The following is a 21,666-nucleotide window of genomic DNA, read 5'->3' on the forward strand; positions in this document are numbered from 1 at the left end:
GTCCGTGGTGTACCTCTTCTAAAGGTGGCTATGTAGAAATCCAGAAAGCTACTACCTCTGGCTCGGATTCACCTCACACATGGAAAAGCTTTAATTATAATGGTTGATAACCCAGTGCAAGGTTAGCTCTGAGTAAGAATTATGCAATATTACATATAAAGGATGGCTAAGATGTAATCTCAGATTTAAAAGTCAGATTTATTGGAATACAGACACTTTCTCTTGAAACATTGTAAAAAATAAATATAAAACCTTACATGACATTGGTGTTTAAGAGAAAAAAGTGTGCCCTTGTCAGAGGCTTTATAAGTAACAGATGGCAACCTCTTTTGAGCTGAAACAGTAAAGACATGCACTTACACAGTGGTCGAGACTACCTGATACCAAACTATTCTTAAGCTGACTCTTTTATTTTTTCCCCCTTAGATGAGTATTCAGCTATGTATGTCCCAAGGTAAAGGAGATGGACTCTTCAAAGCCATTTTCGTGATGTTTTCCAAGCTGTAACCTTCTAAAGAATTTGCCTCTTTGATTTATAAATAGTATATTGACATATTTTAATTTTCTTTTCTGAAACTTTTTGTGAAGAGAGTCTAAACTGTAAAGATAATAATCTTTAAGGTTCTAAGAGAAACAAATTGGTAGCCTTGATCTCTCCAACTGGGTGGAGAGAGCGCTGAGAAACACTTCTCTGTTAGCATAGGAATTTGGTCAGAAGAAAACAGTGAGGTTAAACAATTAGTTTGTAAGGCAGAAGTGATGGACCAAAAAAAGAAAAAGGTTGGTAAAGATCACTACTTAAACACAAAGGCTTTGCCTTAATTAACTTATAAAATTAACAATAAAAAATTTATATAGAAAAATGTGTAAAAAAAATTACACTATTTTACTGTAATATTTCCTGATACTCAGTCACAGCATGACAAGGGAGGCTTACTCACTTTACTACTATTAAAGTAACCAAAACCTGTGCAATAGCAAATAAAAATCTCACTTTATTTATTATATAAAGTGGCATTAAACATTATTAGCATCTGCTGATCATCTTGTTTCAAAACAAGAAGGAAGCAGCAGTGATGCCAACTTCTTATGACACAAGCCCTTAAATTGTAGCTGCCTTCTGGTGAGTGGTAAAGCAAGTGTTTCTCTTGTAGCTCTAAGACAGCTGATGAAGCATCAGCTGAAGAGACTGCTCCTGCCCTTCAGATATTACATTGCTATGCACTTCCTTGGAGAAGCAGAGTCTGCATTTGCTTTTTTCCGAATGCTTTCTGTAAAAGAAGAGAGAATGTTCTCAACTCTAGTGCATGGGGTATGTCTTGGTAAGACCGGTCAATGGTGCTGTATGTTTACTACAGCGTGATCCTTAAGTTTTACATTTACCGGTCATTTTCCTTCTCCAGGCATGTGTCCTGCTGCATAGAGAGTACAAAGCTGTGGCAAGATGTGTTAGTTCATTTATCAAAATAAAAGATAGAAGAAAAAACTGCATGTGTAATGGTAGCAAGCTTCACACAAGCTGGAAGCTACTGTCCATTGGCTGCACTTAATTTTCCTTGGTGCATGTTGCACCAAGGAATTCAGATAGTGCTCAGTGTGTATTATCTGAAGGAAGACAAAAGCGTTACCTGCTAAATCTCTTCTTCCAATCCCTACAAGACCTTCATATAATCCCTTGATTGGATTTTCTCCTGCCATGATCACACCATGGAGCCAAATAAGCAACATCCGATGGCCGTGTTCCCTGTAACTTTTAGTACCTGGCAAGATTAATCCACAAATTAAATCCTGTGCTTTACAGTGCACAGCTCTGACTTGAGCCGATTTCTAAATTGGTGGCTTTTGACTCCCTTCCTCTTTGGAATTTACTATGTAGCTCAGAAGTACGATTCGGCTTAATCGCCTGGTCGTGGGCCGATGGCTAGAGTAATATTCAACTTAACGGAGCAGGCCACAGATAAGCTTGGACTTGTCATAGAACATTTTATGGAAATAAAGAATTTTTGCCCTCAGTGCATAGCCTCGCCCCCCGCCTGCACTGTGTAAACTACAGGATTCCCTACTGTAACCAAACTAGTGGTGATCTGCTTCCAAAACTCAGAAATCCTGCTTTTACTAACATAGCTGTTACATTCTAACTGAGACTCTACTGCCTTCTTGGTTCAGCTCCCTAAAGGAAAAAGAACGGCAAGTTTCTCTCCTGTCTTAGAGGACAGTAAGAGTTTTACTTGATTTCTGTAGTAAGGACTCACAGGTCTGGTACCACCTCAAAAGCAGCGAGCAATAGACCGCTACCCCTGTGCTTGAGAGCTGTGGGCTCTCCTCCAAAGCAAATTCGAGTGAGTAGGTACTTCTATGTTCATTAGAGCATTTCAAACCCAATCTTTTGGTGGTTGCAGCTAAACCAACTGGTTTCCTTCATGTTTTCCTAGTACTGCAGACTTATCTCCTAGAAATACAATCCAGGTGAAGGAAAGAAAATATCTAGGATGTGGTATATACCTGTCCATTGTTGCTCAATGGCTCTAATGTGCGCATCAGTGAATTTCCAGTAATGTGCCAGCTTCTTCCATTCACCAGGTTTGAGGTATTTAGTAGCTAATCTCCACATTACTGAGCGAATGTGCTGTGTTTCCAGCCTGTGATCTTGCTTAAAGGTCAAGTGTTTTGCCACCCAAGAGTCAGAGTCACTGTTTAGATTGTCCTGCAAAGTCAGAATAGGAGTTTCAGCGTGGGACAGTGGAGAAGGGCTGCTATCACTGGGGCTTTTGTGGGAGGAGAAGACACAACCTGGCGCCCGTCCTGTTGCTTTGGGATGGTAATTGAGCTGTCCTGCTAGTAAGTGAGGTGCTAAGCTGCATCTTGTTCTCATGTTAATCTACAGTCGGGTCTGCCTTGTTTCATTTGCTGACAGCCTCAGTGCAGCTGGGACAGTAGTGTTCTCTACTGCGTTGGCATTGCTCGCATCAGCCTTGTCATGCTTCTTGGACTAAGACCTGCACATGCCCCTCTGGTACTGGCAAAGCTTTTGTATGTACCTGCCAGCCTGCCATCTCCCACAGCCTCAGCTTTGCAAGTCCCTGTAAGTTCATCCTGGCACATCACATTTCTTTTTCTTCTTGTTTCACCCTGTTCTAATCACGTATGTTAACAAATACTGTTAACAGCAGCTTTGCTGTGCAAGTCCTTGTGGATCAAAATTTGCATTTGTACAGGGCCTTTTATCTGGGGCTTGCATGCAGAATCATTTAATGAAGTCTTGCTCCCCTGTGACACAGGCACGTGCTCATGTTCTTTACATGCAAGACTGCAAAGAGGCTAAACGACTTTGCCTAGGGCTGCACAGGCAGCCTGTGAAGGGCATGGTACAGAACATTGCTGCTGAAGCTGCACCTATGCCACAAACCATCTTCCTTTCCCCCTCTAGTGTGTTATCTTTCCTTGTGTGGGAAGATGCACTCACTGGGCCTAATGAAGAGGTGAGGGATGTGGCATAAGCTGTACTTTTAACACGCCCTCTGCTCAAACCTCCTTAGGCACAGGCTCAGGGTTGGTACGGTTTCAGATCGGGGTCTGGGGCTGACCAGCCGTGCCTCGCACACAGGGTCAGGGGAGGAGAGAGACACTGGCGTGCCACACTGGGAAAACACAGGAGGTACAGTCTCAGCTGTAGGGAAGTCTGAGAGGTAGGCTGGCTATATGAATCCAACAAGAACTGACTGCTCTGCTAGTGAGAGGTAAGGAGATCTGTGGGCAGGCCAGGTGCCTCCTTTCCATGGGGAATAAAGCACCACTGTTGAAACTCTCAAGGGCCCATACACGTTTGGGGACCTTGGGCCAATCACTTTCCTGCACTGCGCTTCAGTTTCTCCTTCCAAAAAAAGGCAATGATACTACTTTCTCTGCTACAGGGCTTTGGGTTGAACTGCCAAAGTATCTTTGAAAAACCCTGCTCCCTTTAGCACAGCCTGGGGCTTTTAGCAATGGAGGCTTTTATGAAAATAAGGAAAGTCTTAAGTAGAGTTGGCGGTTGGCATGGTGAGGGCTCTTGTTTTTCTTAAATAAGGTGATGAAGTGGAGGCCAAGCAGTCACAGGATGTCCTGCATTTCTTTTCCCTTTGACAGTTCGGAATGTAGAGTCTCAAGGGAGAGGATACAGCTACCTCTGCCCCGGAAAACAGAGAGGGTTGTGTAAACGGCTCACCTTTTCCCATTTGTAAAACCGATCAGCTTTGATGATCATGTCTGCCAAGTTGATGTGATTGCCTCGGGCAGCGACATCTAAAGATGTCTTTCCTTGCTGAAATCATAGAAGGGGAAAAATAAGCTGAAAAAGGCTTTGCAAGCTCAGAAAGTACAATCTCCATACCCACCTAGCAGTCTTTAACTTGTTTTCTTAATGCTTAGGTAAGGTAGAGCAAGCAGGCAGCACGGCCTGTTGAGTAATGCACCCAGCTGGGATGTAGGACACCGAGTATTATCTTGGATGTGATCTAGCTTCATGCTACTGCATGCAGGGCAGGGGGGCGGTTTTCATCCAGGTTCTGCAGCCTGTCTACACATCTCCCCTTTTGCCACGGGAGAGCCGTGAGGCTGGCAGCAGCGGCTGATAACACATCCTGTAACCCACACTGGATTGCACAGTGCCCAGCAACACGGGTGCAGCATTCAAAGGACCAGCTCAGCACCTCAGTCCGAGGTGTTTTATAGCCTCTCGCACAGCAGATTTGTTGACACATATGCAGCTGAACTGATTTATGCAACCTCATTAATTTTATATGATCCATGTATGTGTGATTAGAAATGGTCTCCTAGGAGACAGCACAGGCTGGTGGGACTATGAAAATGTAACTACACTCCCTACATGAACATGATTCTGGATGAAGCGAGCATGTGTGAGTGGAGGCTGTTATGTACGAGTGTCAAAGTACACAGTAGAAAGGAGCAAGATTTGAAAGACGCATGAAAGCAAGTGAGCCAGCCCAGCCATCAGGTATGCCAGGGAGTGGGTCTCCAGACTCAGGTGTGAGCAAAGCCTAATTTCATACAGGAAAAGGTGTGAACATGTTCCCTGGGCTCAGTCTCACTGTGATGCCATAAACTGCTGGAAGACGGCAAACGTTCATTTTGGCTGAAGGCTAAGTTCAGCCAGGTGACTTTGCATCTGTGTATACTTTAACCCATTTGCAAATATTAGATACTATGCTAATCTGTGGCCAAGGCCCCTTCAGCATTTTCCCTGCACACACACTAACTGCCAGGCTGTCCCAGGGTCATGGACAACTTGCCTGATGCTTCTGGAATTCCTTCTGTTGATTCAGTTTGGAGCCAAAGCCCTGGACACTGGGGGCGAGATCTATACCAGCCAGATACTCTTAATCCACTAGAACATTTACACTGTGATCCCTGGGGTACATTATTTATTATTATTAATATCTAAGATCTTCTGGAGTAATGTGCACAATGGTACAAGCAGAAATAGCAGGAACTGGAACAACTCTGAGAGGAAAGTTTACTCTTTGTGTGAACTATTTTCTACCTTCCTAAGAACCAGTCACTTCCTCCCTGCAAAACACAAAAAATAACCTGCTCAGCAGTGTTTTAAGGTCTTGTTCCCCCCAAATATCCAGATTTTAATATTACTACTAGTTTTCCTTAAAAATCAAAAAGAACAACAACAAAGACAATACCTATTTTTCCTCCATACCCCCTCAAAACCTATTCAACCCACAATGACATTTACCTTGTCTGTTAGCTTCAGATTAACTCCTGCAATGAGAATCATCTCGGCAATGTCCTGCCTGCCATACTCTGCAGCAATGTGGAGCGAAGTCTGCTGCCTCTGCAGAAGACGGAAGAAAGGACTCAATTTCTGAGAGGACAAGCTGGAAGGAAGGGTTGGAACAGTACCAGGAGGTAGCACTGGAAGTACTCTCAGCTCTGCCCTCCTTTTCCCTCCACCCCTTTTTTAAATGGAGGTAAACGCCCTCCTACCTTGAACTGGGGCTGGAATTCCAAGGGCAGAGCAGACCTGGTCTGTCCCTGCCCTGTCCCAGCGCTGGCACTGGGAAGCCTACATGGTAACATTTCAGTCTGAAGAAGGAACCTATTCAGTTCTGTAAAGCTCCCTGGAGCCACTTACAGGAATGTATTAATTCCCATTATGTAAACGATTTCTGTAGGCAGATAGGTCAGCTAAGGGGGGAAAGACCTGCGCCAATTCTTTGTTTCTGGGACGCAGAGCCTCCTTAATGTGTATGCATGGTAATGCAAATGCATCTTGGGATTTCTTAATACAAAAAATCAAATCAAACACAAAACATGGCAATCTTGTGGTGGCATCAGGAGAGATGTCACTACAAGAATGAATGTTAACTGAAACACAATTAAGTTACCCATTTGTTAGCAAAGCCTCTCATTCACAAAACTACAGTTTGGCAAGAGAACCAGCTACCTCCAGGCTTGCTTCCCATTCTCAGTCCCCCAGACATTTTGCAGATTTTCTTCTGGCCTGAAATTTCTCCCATATACTTCCAGCTGGGAGGCGAGATTCTGACTATGCAAGGTCCCAGGGACACGGCACAGCGCACATGCTGAGCGCTATCAGCCGATTACCTCACCGCAACACTCAGAACCATTCCACAGGTTTCATGCTTCCCAAGTTGCACTTCCAGGTTTTCCCCATTTTAAAGCACTGTTCTTTACTCCTATCCCCAAGGTGATCAAAGTCTCCATGAAATGCGTTCACATACCAAAGGTGAAGGACAGGAGCTACAGCCTTACGTTATCTGGAATGTCAAGGTCACACTCCGCATCAATGAAGATCTTCACTAGGGCTGGGAAGTTCTGTAGCACAGCAATGTGCGCAGCTGATGCATTTTGCTGTGGAAAGAAGACACTGGCATACAAAATTCAAAAGGCATTGAGGTCCATGGGTTGGTCACATACAGCCTTTGGAATTCAAACATCCTCTGAGGATGCAGAGGCTTGACAGAGGCCTTTTGTTTTGCTGAGAACAACGACACAGAGGGCTACACAACAGGATGAAGGACCAGCTGATGAGCAGGCTAACGCTTGCATGCTCTTTCAGCAGCCAGCACTATTGATGGAACAGGAGCAGGGTACAAGAGTTCAGGACCTTTGCACCTGCCCTGTGCTTAAGAGCTTAGCTCATGGCACCAAATGCACTGTGCTTTTTGCATCCTGCCTACGATAAGGCAGCTGCCAGCTTGGCCTGGAAGGAGGCCTGGCAATACTGCCCACCAGCACACAGCCCCACAGCAGCACTGGCCCTTGCAGAGTTGCTCTGCGCTCCTGAACAGCTCCACAAACCAGCCTTGTCTCTTCATAAGCGATGAGACTATTGAATGGGACTTACATAATTAACAGCATCTATGTGGATTCCTGCATCCATGAGGACCCTGGCTATCTCCTCATAGCCATGCAGTGCTGCATAATGAAGGCAGTTCATCTTCTTCTGAGAGGCACATCAAAAGAGATTGGAATTAGTCAGGGTCCCTTTTTAAACAAAGGACCTTTGTTGCCCTCCAGTCTCTTCCCATTTCCCCTCAGGGGCTGCAGGTGTTACAGACCATCCACAAAGATCTCCCTGCTTCCCTCCTGCAAGAGCCCTGTGCCCCAGTACTGAAAAATTCACAGGGACTGACTCCACAGCCAAATCGGACCCAGAGCAGTTTCACCTGGCTCTTTGCCTGTGCAAAACCTCATGTTCTTTTCTCAGGACTCCTCAGGACTCTTTCTGATGTGCTGGCCCCACACAGCCTTACCCTATAACATGTGCCCGCCCTGGGAAGCCACAGGTCTGGACCCAGATCCACAAGACAAATCCACTAACTCAGTGGGAAGTGGGCAACGTGTGAGTTGGTTGCTCAAACACAGGTATGGCTTGAGCCTTGGAGAGCTCCCTGGGAAAGAGGTATAATGCAGTGAAATGGCCACGGGAGCCTGACAAGAGAGAAGTGGAACAGAGTGCCATGCTAGCTCCAACTTTCCTAAGCAAGGCCTGAAACCGAGACCTTCTACAGATGCCCTGCCATGGTGGCAATAGAAATGCAAAGGAATCTAAAAAGCGTGAATAACTTCTGTGTCCAAGAAGCTCTCACTGGAGACTTAGTGATTTGATGCAGGGCTCCTCCACGCTAACACTATGTCAGACAGCAGCTCTCCAGAAGACAGCCAGAAGCTAACCCTGCACAGGCTGCTGGCCGCACCCAGATGCCTGGACCACACGCTCCATAGGTGCTGCGGTCACGCTATGGAAAAGCGTCTGGAAACGGAATCACCTCCAAAGAGCTCACCTGGGTTTGGGCATTGACATCGGCACCTGCCCCCAAGAGTAGCTTCACACAGGCGCTATGTCCCCCCTCAGCAGCCAGGTGCAGAGCTGTTAGGCCTTCCTGGAATAGCACAGGATGAGAGAGGCAAAAGAGGAGACGAGCAGCAATTCTGTACACAAGGCCAAGACAAAGCAGCAGAACAAGCAAGCCTCCCGCCTATCTTTCTAATCCATGACGTTTTAAAATACCAATTCTGAGGGCCAGGGTTCTCTGACTCCAAGTGATTCTTAGAAAAAAGGAAGCAATTATCTGCCACCAACGTATCACAGTCCTGCATTATCCTTATTCCACTGGTGACTGCTGGCCCATGGGCCACACAACAGGCATGATGTTCATCATCTTTTCTTCCCTTGAACCCATTTGCAAACAACAGGAATTTCACATGGACACTGGAGACAAACCATTTCTCCCGAGTAGCTCAGAGAGCCTTAGGCAGAACTAGTAACCCAAGGCCCTGGACCACTGGTTCTCCCTTCTGAGTGCCACAGCTAATTTTTTTTACAAGAAAACAGAAACCACCAGAATTCCCAAGTGAATTAATCTGGTTTTACTATTGCTCCTTCCACAGAGGGCAGCTGTTCTGGAGGAGCCAAATGCTACCAGAGTTGCCATGTAAGACGGATTCCCTTTTCTTTCAGGTCTTATCAGAATCAAATACACTTTGCCAAGACAGCAATCAAATAAGGCTAAAAAAAAAATTCTGATAAACTTAACTGGGAGTGTGCCCTGGAATAAATAAAGACTCTACTGAGCCAATATTTGCTATCTCAGTCATTAAGTATGTTCCAGCCATAGAATTTTCCAGAGTGGGTCTATCAAAGAGAGAGGCTCTCAAACAGAAGGGCCATATGTTCAGTGCCTAAGTCAATACTATAAAGCACAGTGAGGTTTAGCTTAAAACATCCTCAGTAATGATTTAGGCACTTGACAGTACAAGGGTCAGGGAGAAAAAAAGGGAGATAACTGAGTGATAAGGTAGGTCAGCAGGTACAGCAGGAAAAAAATGAGACACTTTACAACTGGTCCAAGAAAGATGTTGCCTTTAACTGATACTCTGCAAACGTGTCCTGCTTTCAGATGCATACGTTTTAGATAAAATCAGCTATCTTCAAAACTTGTCCCCTCAACACTGACCATTCAGCCTGATGACTGTGGCAGAAGAGCATTTATAAAAAAGGGAAAGGGTAAAATTTTTGTGGTTTTCATTTGATTTAAATATACTTACTAAGTTCTTTTCATCAAGATCCACTCCAGTGTCTACAATCTTCTGCAGCACAGAGAGATGTCCATTTTTAGCAGCTAAATGCAATGCTGTATTCTTTTCCTGAAAGCAAACATCATTTCATATGCGTGTATATATTAATATATACATCTCTCTCTCTCACAGGACTGAGTGTTCAGACATAGCATCTTTGCACAGAGTATATCCAGGGTGACTGAAAAGTAGGTTGTAACCAGTAGCAAGATTCTCAAACAGTTTTCTAACAGGAGCAGCAGGAAGGCAAGAAATCCCGCTATCAAACTGAAATGTGGCCCACCAGGTTTGCCGTGTATGCTGTCTGAAAAGTCCTGGACAGAAATCCAATGTGGGCTGAGATGCAAATGGCTTGTAAGTATACGGGGAAGAAAAACCATGGCATACCACAACCACAGCGATAACTGCTCCCAACCTGCCTGCACTAGCCTCATTTGGTGGCCTGTTCCCGGACTCTCACATCCTCTAATCCTTGGACTTTCCCTTACTTTGGGTATGGTTTTATGCCATACCTTGTCTTCAGCGCTGTGAGAACAACCCAGTCGAATTAGGAACTCCACCACCTCCAGCTGCCCATACTCTGCAGCCAGGTGAAACGCCGTCCTCTCTGTCTTTGAAATGAAGCAGAAAGAAACGCAGTCCAAGAAAGGCTCAGAAGATCATTTCACCTGCTGCCAGCAATACAATAATGCCTTGGGCGATAACCCAATTGCACAGTGAGCTTAGTGTCCACATGGAGAAACAAAGCGCTGCACTTCAAAGACAGTTATCCAAAGCCCCAGCAGTAAACTTTTATTCTGCTTCAGATTTGGGATGATCCTAACAAAACAATCTGAACAGAACCACCCACTGGTACTAACAAGTCCAAGCACTTTGGTCTCACCAAGAAGGAAGAGACCTTTTCAATGTTTCGTACACAGAAAGGATAATAAAAAGTTTATCAAAAGCAATTAAGGATAAAATACTGAATTAAGATCTGAGATCTCAGTTATCAAGTGAGTCCCCTTTTGGGGAAAGGTAGATCTCTTGTTGCTTCATTTAACCCCTGAACAGCAGAGCAAGGATCACTGTAGGAACCGTGGTGACCAGCAGGTGGAAAAGTTTGCTTGCCAGGTCCTGCACGTTTCTATGTTGCCTTCAGAAAAGGATCAGCTGATGCTGGATCATGCGGGGAGATGCTTACTTATGGTTATTACTTACCTGCACCACCCCTGGGGCATCAGTTACAAGGGAGAAGGACAATGAAGCTCCTGAATTTGTTCTCCAACGGGCTATGTCAGGAAGCCCTGGCTGCCAAAGCGTGGGATACCCTTGGCACTTTGTAAATACCATCTGTCTCTGAGGCTCAGCCACACTCTTCCCAAGGTGAAGAGGAACATTCATGCTAAGCTCAGAAGAGCAAGATCAGACCTTGTGAAACAGACCAGTGCAGTGCCTTCCTACCTTGTCTCTCCCATCCACACACATGTCCTCCAGGTCTTCCATGATGAACTCCATCACCCGGATGTGTCCCCTCTGAGCTGCGCAGTGGAGCAGGTTCCTGCCATTCTGGAGAGGAGACAAAGGACTATTTGCTTAACAAGTGCAAGACTGCAGAGCACAATTTTTTTCTTTTAACAGCCTGCTCCTTTTAGCAAAGACCCATCCGATGCCTCCCTGCAGCTCCAGGGCTGAGCTAATTTGTGCTGCAGACAGCAAGTTATGACTCTGAAATATCGGAGCTCCTTTTTCCAACCAAGGTTTATTTGTAAATACATGGACTGCTGATTTATTACACCTATTTCCCCTTTCTATAACATCTTCCACCTCAGCACTGCACAAATGTGAGCTGAGAAAGCCTCGTGCATCTCTACAGCAACAATTATTATAGCTGCTTTAGGAATAAGTCCAGGCTTAAAGGTAAAGATGACTTCAGTCAAGCTTACACTATCCAGTAGAAGTGCAGATGACAGCCTCCACAGCAGATGCTGTCATGTGCGATTACCTTAGCTCACAGGTAACCCTTCCTTTCTCTCCCTGTCACTCTCTGGCTCTGCCTGACGGAGCCATGTTGGAAGACTCTCTCTCACCTTATTGACACAGTTAATCTTGGCCCCGGCATTGACGAGGATCTGCAGGACGCGGAGGTGGCCAAACCAGGCAGACAGGAGAAGTGCATTCATCCCAAACTGGGCAAAAGGGAAGAGAGATGCTTTTAGCTAAACTGCTGACCACCACCATCCCCACCCTGGAGGGAAGCTGCCCCTCTAGCTTCATGAAGTTTCCCAAATGTTTCTATTTCTCTTTCTTTTTGGCCCACTCTCTCCCCAGTTACCACTATTCCTGCTAGATGATCTCAGCAGCTGAGCAGACCTGCCTCTTGACTGCCCCTTTCTAGTTAATAATTAGCCTGGTAGTTGGGAGCGGGAAAATGAACTTGCTGGCTGCTACTCTCTCCAACAGGCCCCATCAGCCTGACCAGAGGAAGCAGAGCGACCCGATGCTATAGAGAAAACCTCCCACATTCTCTCAGACATATTTCTTGGTCACTGGGCATTCAGGGAAAAAGGCCAAAAGGCCTAAAATCAGGCTTGCTCCCAAAAGACACTGCACCTCCCTCAGTGGGGAGGCCACAGCTTTCCAAGTATTGCAATGCCTCGTGCCACCCGCTTGGGACTAAAGTGCAGCCTGTAACTGCTGGCCCAGCACCCAGTCCCCCAGCACTCCCCAAGTGCAGAAAACATTTGCAGGACATGCAACAAGGAAGATTTGCCTTCATACACTGTCTTCATCATCCAATGGGGCGTCATGGTCCAGGAGCAGTCGCACAGCCTCCTCATTCCCTGCTCCCGCAGCCCAGTGCAGGGCAGTTCGGTCTGTCTGCAAAGGAAGGAAGGAGGGAGGCAAGACTGACGCATGCTGAGTGCCTGTGGGTATCCTCCGGCCTTCTTGCAGGCCAAGATCCCCTTTGCCATCCATGGAGCCAGAATTTCCTGCGCTGTGCAGGGTTTCTCCTTGCTCAACTACCTGGCACAATGTAACCTCAACTGTACACTTTCTGCTCAGAAACTACAGTAATGGACTACAATGACAGCACAGGAATGGGATGTATCATTGCCTATGGATGGATGGAATAAAACAGTAGGGATGGGTGCAAAACCATATTCCCAGGAACCTAACGGCCAACACGGGGACAGCTGCAACAGGAACTGAGTCAGGCCCACAGCCTTGGCATACAGAGGCAGCAAAATCAAAGCCTTTCATTGCAGCCATGTGTATCTGACACACTTGTTCCAAGGGGAACCATAAATTATCATCCTTCCTCAGTGTTTGCAACTTTCTAGTCTGGCCGGGATGTCAGTGCTGTGGACTTCAGCATGTTGTCAGACTGCTTGCTTGCCATAGGACCTATTCAACACTGGGTGGAGTATTTTAAAGCTTTGACCAATTGAGCAGCTAATGAGGGAAGCAGCATAACAGAGTTGCAGTTCCGAAACATGCCCTCAGCCCTGCCTGCAGCTTGGAGGTGGGAAAACCCAGGACTTGCATTGTTTTTGGCTTTGATGTCGACCCCTCTCTTGATGAGCTCCTCCATCCTGGCTGTATCATTACGCTTTGCCGCATCATGGAACTCCTTCTCCGAATGAAGCACTGCAACAAAGACAGAAGAGCTGGCATTAAAACAGCGCTGCCAAGGAGCCCAGAGCAGAACACCTAACAAACCTTCCCTTCGGCTTGCTGACCTCAGTGGCCCCAAGGAAGGAAGAACACAGAAGGACTTCTTCCAGCAAAAATCCCAGCCCTACAGGGCTTGGTGCGTTTATTGGACCTATCCTCTCCCACCGTCTCCCTTTCCCCAAGCACCCTTGTGCCACAACGGTGCTCTCCCAGTCCTGCCAGCTTCTCCTCTAATTCAGTGTCTCCTCTGTTCGCACAGATTTGTTCTAGCCCTTAAGCCTTTTGATCTGTTAGGTCTGGCCTCCTGTGAGGCCCAGGGCTGGCATGAGGACTCAGGCAGATGACAGACTCTTCTTTCCCACTTTAGATCTTGCTGCTCTACAAAGAGGCCTTCCTCTACATGTGGTCCTGCTGTCCCAACCAAATGGGAACCCTTCCACAGTACCCTGAGTTGTCCAGGCAGCATAGAACTGCCAGCCTGGCCTCAGATTAGCGTAGTATCTTTTAACAGACTGTGGCTGCTTTATGCACAATTTAATACAAATAGGAGTGTTTGTCCTGAACAATTAGGCACACACTGAGAGATTTTACTCTTCAAGCTGGGCCTTGCTCTGGCAATCTTCTCCTTGATCAAACAAACCTTCCTGCCAAGCAAAAAGAGCAAGGCCGGGATTCTGGGCCTGCTGCAGCCTGACAGGGAGGCTCTGAAGGTTTTTGGCAAGGCTAGTGTGCCAGTCCTTGTTGGACTCCGTCTCTGCCCTAATGCTTCGGGGAATTCTTTTGAAAAGTGCCTGAGTCAGTCCTGCAGCTGTCACACCCCACTGAGGAGCTGACTTTGACACTCTGCCCTTTTCCACTTTTCTGTTCTTGAGATCGTATTGCAGAGAAGTTCTGCAGACGGCAAAGACCTTGGTTGCAATTCAAGGGTAGCAGGGGCTCAGTGCAAATCTAGCTTGTCTGTTCCCCCCCAGTAAAGATGCTGTGGCAATTCTAGGACCTGGCTTTTTGGGCTGAACACAGGTTCCCTGCAAATCAAAGGGCTCCAGCTGCAGACTCCCTGCCCACATTTAACACACTAATAGATTTCTTTCTGAATAGATGAGATCTGGCCTCAGGTTTCACCGATTCTATCTCCAGATTGTTTCCACAGGGTTTAACTCTTCACATAGCAGATTGATTTTCCACTGCAGTTATGAGTATGCTGCCTTTTCTCCCATGCACTTTTCCCCTTTCTCTCTCCTACTCCATTTCAGCAAGAGAAGGAAGAAGAGAAAGAGGAGGCAGGAATCTGAAGGACCGGTGTCTGCCCTGCAGAGGTAAGACACTCCTGGGAATGTCTATGTAGCACAGGAGATGCAATATCCCAGGTAATCCCTTAAACTGATCCCTGGCTTCTCCCTGGGCAAGACAGCACGTGTACACAGGCAGGGCAGCACCAGGGAGAGATACTGGCCAAAGTCCAGGAAATCATATCATCATGGAGCAAGGAGAAACACTCAGATTAATGAGTCTGGGCAGAGTAACTTATCTGGGTGACAAAGCCACTTTTAGCACACAACTAACCTGCGGAGGCTCAGATCTCAGATTGTTGCACTGCTTTACCTTGCAGAATATCCACGGCAGTACATTGATTTTTCATACACGTTTGTGTCAACCTAATCTGTTCAGGTTTTAACCCACACTTCAGTCTATACGTGGTTCTTTAATCACACATCTTTGCTGCTATCTTATACTTGTCCTAACTTTCAAAACCTTGTCTTTATGAGCACTTTCTGACTCGTTATGGTACTGTCCAGGATTGCCACCCTCTGGGAGCACAACCATCTTCTATATTTTGTTCTGTATTTACCACAAAGTTGTCCCAGTGTTGACTGAGACCCTGGGCAGTACCGAGTAGCTGAATAAAGGCAATCTCATTTTTGTAGACTATCACTTAGAGCCTTTTGAGGATGACACAGAGAGATTTTTATTACTCTCGCAATAGAGTGTGGAAAGGTCCTCAGGTGAACAGCTACAAGAGACACAAACAAAACCCAAGCTCACACAGCCAATGCAGAACATCAGCAAGCTGGTTCTGCTTATGTGTGGGAAAAACAACCTCCAAACAGCATTGCTTTCCACAGGTTGTCATGGCCTCGTTATCCTAAGAGTCACAACACAGCTGCCTTCCTTGACCAAAAATCAGCCCCCTGAAGACCGAGCAGACCAGAAGGAAGGGCTGGACTAAGCAGAGAGGGGTTTGGCCTGATATACATGCTGCACAGGTGAACTCTGAGGGTGTTGAAAGGCAAATGATGCTGGGCAAGGTTCTCAGCTGTATGAATCAGCCTAATTCCACTAACTTCACTCCACGCTGATCTCCATACAGAGGAGCCTTTGCCTTAGCGTTAGCTGATGCATAATCCACTTGTCAGCATCCTACATTAACTCTGCACAGCTGCAAACACGCATGCGTAAGACTTCATTTACACCGAGAAAATATCAGCCAGACACTAACCACACATGATACAAGCAGCATCAAAACATGTTATGGTTCCTGTTTCAGTGCTGAGGAGCTAAACAAGAGACAGTGTGTAAACAGCACTACCGGTGTCTCTCTGGAGGGAGCAGGTGGGCTTTCCTGCTGGGGACTCCTGGACTGGAGAAAACTCCAGTTTTCTCATCGCCCCTTTCTCTTACTTCCAGGAAAAAAAATCTATAACCAAAATCTATAATCACAAATAACACAGATCTTAATACCAGGCAGGATCGTTCAAGAGTGCTGGACCTGCTGCTTCACTGAAGGCAGTAGGATTTGGCTTCTGAAGCAACAAATCAGAGTTTTCCATGCTGGATGCTGAGCCCCTGCTCTGTTCTGGGTGGGTACGTTAACGGGACTGCATTTTCACACCGCACCGACCCTTCATGGGGTGGAAATACCAGGAGAACTTGGAAAAACAAGTGGAGTTCATGTGAATTATTGATACCAATGGCTACACACTGGCTACCTCCTTGCAAACGCTTATCTCTGCTCAAGAGGGAAAACTCTGCTACGTTTCAGGTAAGCAAACATTCTGTCACCTGCTCTCAAGGGGACAGAAATTCACTTTACGAACGCACCAAGTATCAGCTGATTTGTCAAGTAACGCCAAACCGTCACTTGATTTATTCTTTTCCTTTATCTGCTCTACTGCATCATCAAGACGCAGTTCCAGATCATCCCTCGCTGAGGCTATGGTAGCTGCTAGTACGTTTAATTTTCAGCAACAAACGGGAAAACAATTGGGTGGTCTCAACTCCTTCGCGTCCGCGCCAGCGAGACCAGGGCTGCAGGTGGTCAAGGCGCGCAGCCGGCCATGAGCAGCGCTTCACTGTTCCTCTAGCAGAAACGGGTTAAAATGGCCCCAAAGCCGGGGGGCGACCGCGGCGAAGCGACGCAGAAGCGGGAGACAGCGGCGCTGGGGGTACGCGCTGCGGTTGCTGACAGGCGTTTTGTGCCTTTTTTTTTTTTTGTTAAAAGCACTGTTAAAAGGGGGGGGGGCTGCCCCCTACCCACAGCCCCGCGGCTCGGCCCTGCGCGGCGGGGCCGGCCGGGCCCGGGGGAGGCCGCGCCGCGGGGCCTCGCCCGCCGCCGCCACCCGCGCCCGCCCGCCCGCCCCGCCAGCCCCGCTCGCCCCGCTCACGGGTGTCGGTCTCCGACGCCAGGTTGTCGCCCATGTCGCGGCCCGCGCCGCCCTGCGCTGCTGCTGCCGCTGCTTGGCAGAGGGGAACAGCCCCGCCGCGGAGGCGGGCTTTCGCTGCTATTTAAAGGGAGGGAAAAAAGGGGGGGGAAGGAAAAATCCTCTTTTTTGAATGTTTTCGTTCCGTTCCCAAAGTGACTGTGTGGGGAGAGGGGAAATAATGGCGGGAGAGGTGGGGTTTTTTTTTTTTTTGTTTTTCTCTTCTTGAAAACAAGGTTCAGAGCGTGGCGTTCCCTGGGGCAGAAAGCACTGCGATGTGACCCGTTCGGCCTGTCATTTCTCCAAACGCAAAAGCCCTTTTCGGGCAGGACAGGAGACGGGCAGGCGGGTTTCGCGAGGGGGAGGCGGCAGGAGGCGGCCCTGACAGCGCGGCGCCTTCCCCCCGGTCCGTGTGGGGAGCGACGGCTCCTCCCGCCCGCCCGGTCCGTGTGGGGAGCGACGGCTCCTCCCGCCCGCCCGGTCCGTTTGGGGAGCGACGGCTCCTCCCGCCCGCCCGGTCCGTGTGGGGAGCGACGGCTCCTCCCGCCCGCCCGGTCCGTGTGGGGAGCGACGGCTCCTCCCGCCCGCCCGGTCCGTGTGGGGAGCGACGGCTCCTCCCGCCCGCCCGGTCCGTGTGGGGAGCGACGGCTCCTCCCGCCCGCCCGGTCCGTGTGGGGAGCGACGGCTCCTCCCGCCCGCCCGGTCCGTGTGGGGAGCGACGGCTCCTCCCGCCCGCCCGGTCCGTGTGGGGAGCGACGGCTCCTCCCGCCCGCCCGGTCCGTGTGGGGAGCGACGGCTCCTCCCGCCCGCCCGGTCCGTGTGGGGAGCGACGGCTCCTCCCGCCCGCCCGGTCCGTGTGGGGAGCGACGGCTCTTCCCGCCCGCCCGGTCCGTGTGGGGAGCGACGGCTCTTCCCGCCCGCCCGGTCCGTGTGGGGAGCGACGGCTCTTCCCGCCCGCCCGGTCCGTGTGGGGAGCGACGGCTCTTCCCGCCTGCCCGGTCCGTGTGGGGAGTAACGGTCTCTCCCGCCTGTATTGGAGCAATAAGGTATTGCTGCTGCTGAAGCAAGATCTAAGTTGTCACCTCTTACCTAAAGAGCCAGTTTCCAAGCAAGGCTGTGTTGCGGTAGCAGCCTCCATGCAGTCCTGGAAACCCCACTGGTGGACTCAAAGGTTTTGGGTCAGAGCTTGCCCAGCTCAGTGGGCTTTACCTGGATGTTGTCAAATTGCCCCGTACGTGTTTTGCTCTGCAGAAGGTGTCCCAGCTGCCATCCTTTCCCTTCCTCCCCACTTTTCTAACAATTTAGTGTTTGAAAAAATAGCCAAAAGCACCTCCAGTCCTTTGATGCCCCGGTTCTCTAGGGGTGTGACTGTAGACCGGACGTATAGCCAGTGGTTCGAGGCTGTGTAACCGGAGGAGGCATAAAGTAAAACTCACTGACCTCAGAATATTCATTTTACCTCTGCAGAAAATCTGTATGTGTGTACACCTGTACATAAACACATGTACACACACGTGTATATGCACACACACGGACTGTTTGTGCCTATATTGGATTTCCCTAATGCTTTCAAGTACATGTATAAGAGTTTGCTCTACGGCTGGCTGCAGTACTGCTGGACAGCCCTTCCTGGACGTCTCTGGCCTGTGTCCTGCCTGCCAGGCACAGTGTCCAGCCTAGCTGAGGCCTATGTGCCGGAGGAGTTGTCTCACCCTGCCATCTACTGGGAACATCCACTAAGTCCTGCCTGCTGGCCCTGCCCACTTGGAAGCATGAGGAGCCTGTGCAGATGGACAGATGCTGCTATATACTCAGGCCCCATCTTTTTGTCTTAAATGACATCTCCTTATATTTTCTAGCCTCTGCTGTATTTGTTTGCAGATGCCATGGATATTGGGGAGCTATTCACTCTCCCCACAGTCTGGCTGCACTCCCTGTAGGAGCTGTCTTGAATTGAGATTAGTATGGTTCTGCTCTAGATCTAACCCTGCTGCCCATCTGCCCTCCTAGAGAGGAGCTACTAGCACAGTGTACTGAGACACTGCCTCTTTGTCGCTAGAAAATCTTCCTTTTGGCTCAGGTCTTCATTTCAGATCTCGGAGGGCATCATGAATAGACCTGCTGCGCTATGCCTCTAAGCTCTGGGGAAGGCCCATGCTGAAATCTGTCATTGCTATCGCTTGCGTTTTCTTGTCTCCATTGGTTTTTTGCTCTGCAAAGAGCGAGACCTTGGGTTGATTGAGCTTATGATGTTGCTTTTTGGCCTTCAAAAACGTAGAAAAGGTTTGTGAAGAGAAAGGAATAACCTCCTCTGCAAACCCAGGATGGGCAGGCTGTGAGCTTAAATCGCAGCAGGCAGGACTTCATTTCTCCTGTGTATAGTTTTCCAGTGGCCAAGACAGCAAAGTGGACTAGACTGCAGAAACTGTGGGGAGGGCAGGGGCTATCTTTGCTGTTGGTGACAGGAAAGAGTGGGCCCACATCCCTCAAAATATGAGAGGTGCTGACCTGAAGAGGTTCCTTCTAGCCCCGCTGCTCTGTTCGATTCCTCTACGTAGTCCCTGCAGCATCTACTTTGCACTCCCTCGCTGTACCATGCAGGCTTACAGACCTCTGCAGGACTTCGTCTTTTCATGAGCCACTCTCTTCTCCAATAATTCCTTCAGAGGACGATTCCACGTTTCAGTGTCTCCCAGAGCTCTCCAGCTTTGCAGTATGCTTGGTTTTGGCTGAGAGCACACACTGATCACAGTGACCACATGAGGGTGCCAGTGCTATTTACCTGCCAAAACGTGCTGCAGTGAGCAATGAACTCCAGGCTGCCGTTGGGGCTGTTCTCTGGGCTCGGGCTAGTTTTGGGGGGCCCCACCGGCCTGGGGACCCCTGCCTAGGTCTGTGCTGCTCCTGTGAGAGAGTGCAGAGCGTATGCGTGTGGTGGGAGATGCGAGGAGGCAGGCCCAAAGCAGAAGCAGTGTCCTGAGGAGACGCAGAGATCCCCTATGACTTCTGAAACATCCCTCTGTGGGCACAGCTTCCTCTTGTGCGGGGACACCAGGAGGTGCAGGAGCAGCAGAGTCGAGTTGGTAGTTTCCCTCTCATTGCAGGCTTGCTGCCGAAGGGAAGCAGTGGCGCGGCTGCCCTGCTGCTGGGACGACTGGCAAGGGTTGGCCTGCCCAGCTGTGAAACGGGGAAGGTTGCCTCTCATCCCTGTAGATCATAAGCTCTTGGGCGATTATGTATTGTAAGGGGGGGGGGGGGCTATGCTAATCTCAGAGGTTTGTTTTGTTTTCCTTTTATTCAAATTGAATTTTAAAAAACAGGTTTTTAATGTTTGATTTTAAAATCAAACATAAGGGCTGTCTGGATGAAGGAGAAGCCGTGCTTTTGTACAATAGCTCCGTGGGTATAGCATCACCCCTAGGAAGGGGAAAAGCTAGGTTTGATCCTTGCCTCTGCCTGAGGGGAGATGCAAACTCTGGTCTCCGCAGGACCCCAGAGAGTGTTGTAAACAACAAGCTGTGAGCCTGTCTGGCATGGAGGGTTGTTCTTGCTCTTTCCTGGTATTTTAAATAATTAATAATTTGATGGAGCAGGGAGTGGAGGAGGCAGGTGTCCCATCTCCCCAGAGAGTAGTCTGTGCACCAGGCTAGACGGAGTCTTGCTCTCTCGATGCATATTTAAGTGTCTTAGACAAATTGGAGTGGTGCCAGCAGGAATGACTGAGAAGGGCTGAGCCTTTCCCACTGGGTACCTAGTGCAGAGAATAATCCCTGCTTGCATGTACATACTGTGCCTAGCCCAGTGACATCCCAGCCTTGAGTGGGACCTTTGGCTCTTGCTAGTCTTTTGTTATGTTGTAAGAGATCCTTGGATGGAAAGCTGTGTGGACTTAACCTGTCACTATTAATGTCTTTGTCTGCACCTCTTCCAGAGCTTGAATCAGCTAGGATAAATTGCCTGTGGCTTTTCTGCTGCTTAATGCTAACCTAAGAAGAGAAGTAGCACAGATGCATTGAAAATTCGCATCTGTTTGTACGCTCGGGTGTTTCCAGTGGGCAAAAAAACAATGTAGGCAGTTTCTTCTGTCCTTTTTAAATAGGTATGTTTCCCAGGGTGGAAGGCATGAAGACTTTCTGCTGACACTAGCTCCAGACTGTTGCAAGGATTTAATAACAACACAGAATGCTTGCCTAGCAATCTGTTTATTAGATAGCAGATGTAAAAGAGCTTTTGGATTTTTCCACCAATGTTGTAGCAGAACAAATGACAGAGAAGGTGATAATTTGAGCCTTTTTTGCAATTTATTTCCGATATTGGCCCTTTCTTCAGAAAGGTGTTAAAGTCTTGGACTTTATTTCACATGAAGAATAATTTTATCTAAGCCATCTACATGCTCTTTCTTACTTAGAAGTCAAGCTACCTGACAGCATTTTGTGCTCTTAATTTGCATGCACAATTTTTACATGTTAGTTTGGGATAATCATTATTTTCAATCTCCAGCTTTCAAAAATCATCAGTCAGGCTGCTTAAAACCATGACTTCTGAAAATGTGCCTCTATTTGCCATCTAGTTTAGTTGTATGCACAGCGATTTTTAAAGTCAGTTAGACTTGCAGCTAACCATATAGTGCTGCCCACAAACCAGTATATGTTCATGCAGAAAAAGTTGCTTACCTAAAGGTTTAGCAAATTGGACTTTA

The 21,666-nt window shown here is 48.2% G+C and overlaps 1 protein-coding gene across 6 annotated transcripts; it reads right to left on the reverse strand.

Annotated features, from left to right (window-relative positions):
- Positions 1-179: 179 nt before the first annotated feature.
- On the reverse strand, positions 180-19,616 carry ANKDD1A (ankyrin repeat and death domain containing 1A). 6 transcript variants are annotated; one of them, XM_068958721.1, is made up of 15 exons: positions 19,476-19,616; positions 13,139-13,242; positions 12,373-12,471; positions 11,682-11,780; positions 11,056-11,160; positions 10,125-10,223; positions 9,583-9,681; positions 8,319-8,417; positions 7,379-7,477; positions 6,784-6,882; positions 5,744-5,842; positions 4,205-4,300; positions 2,503-2,704; positions 1,629-1,760; positions 180-1,271 (listed from the first exon to the last, which is right to left on the reverse strand). In XM_068958721.1, exons 1-15 carry the CDS (start codon positions 19,600-19,602, stop codon positions 1,210-1,212), a joined length of 1,620 nt encoding a protein of 539 aa, XP_068814822.1. In that variant the 5' UTR covers positions 19,603-19,616; the 3' UTR covers positions 180-1,209. The 6 variants fall into 6 exon arrangements, with proteins under 6 accessions (XP_068814822.1, XP_068814824.1, XP_068814819.1 ...); XM_068958723.1 differs by lacking the exon at positions 19,476-19,616 and adding an exon at positions 16,932-17,319; XM_068958718.1 differs by having other exon boundaries at positions 180-1,760.
- Positions 19,617-21,666: the final 2,050 nt, after the last annotated feature.

Source organism: Struthio camelus, chromosome 12 (genome assembly GCF_040807025.1).
Source record: "Struthio camelus isolate bStrCam1 chromosome 12, bStrCam1.hap1, whole genome shotgun sequence".
In the NCBI taxonomy this organism is placed as follows: domain Eukaryota; kingdom Metazoa; phylum Chordata; class Aves; order Struthioniformes; family Struthionidae; genus Struthio; species Struthio camelus.

What these genes read in the sequence shown, in the direction of transcription:
- ANKDD1A (XM_068958718.1), bottom strand. Translation starts at nt 19,602, where the DNA reads ATGAAAAGACGAAGTCCTGCAGAGGTCTGTAAGCCTGCATGGTACAGC. An exon ending in GCTAGAAGGAACCTCTTCAG is followed by an intron (nt 13,243 to 19,475) that starts GTCAGCACCTCT and finishes TCTTTGTTGCAG; the next exon opens with TGCTTCATTCGGAGAAGGAG. An exon ending in CTCACAGCGCTGAAGACAAG is followed by an intron (nt 9,682 to 10,124) that starts GTATGGCATAAA and finishes GTTTGCTTTCAG; the next exon opens with GAAAAGAATACAGCATTGCA.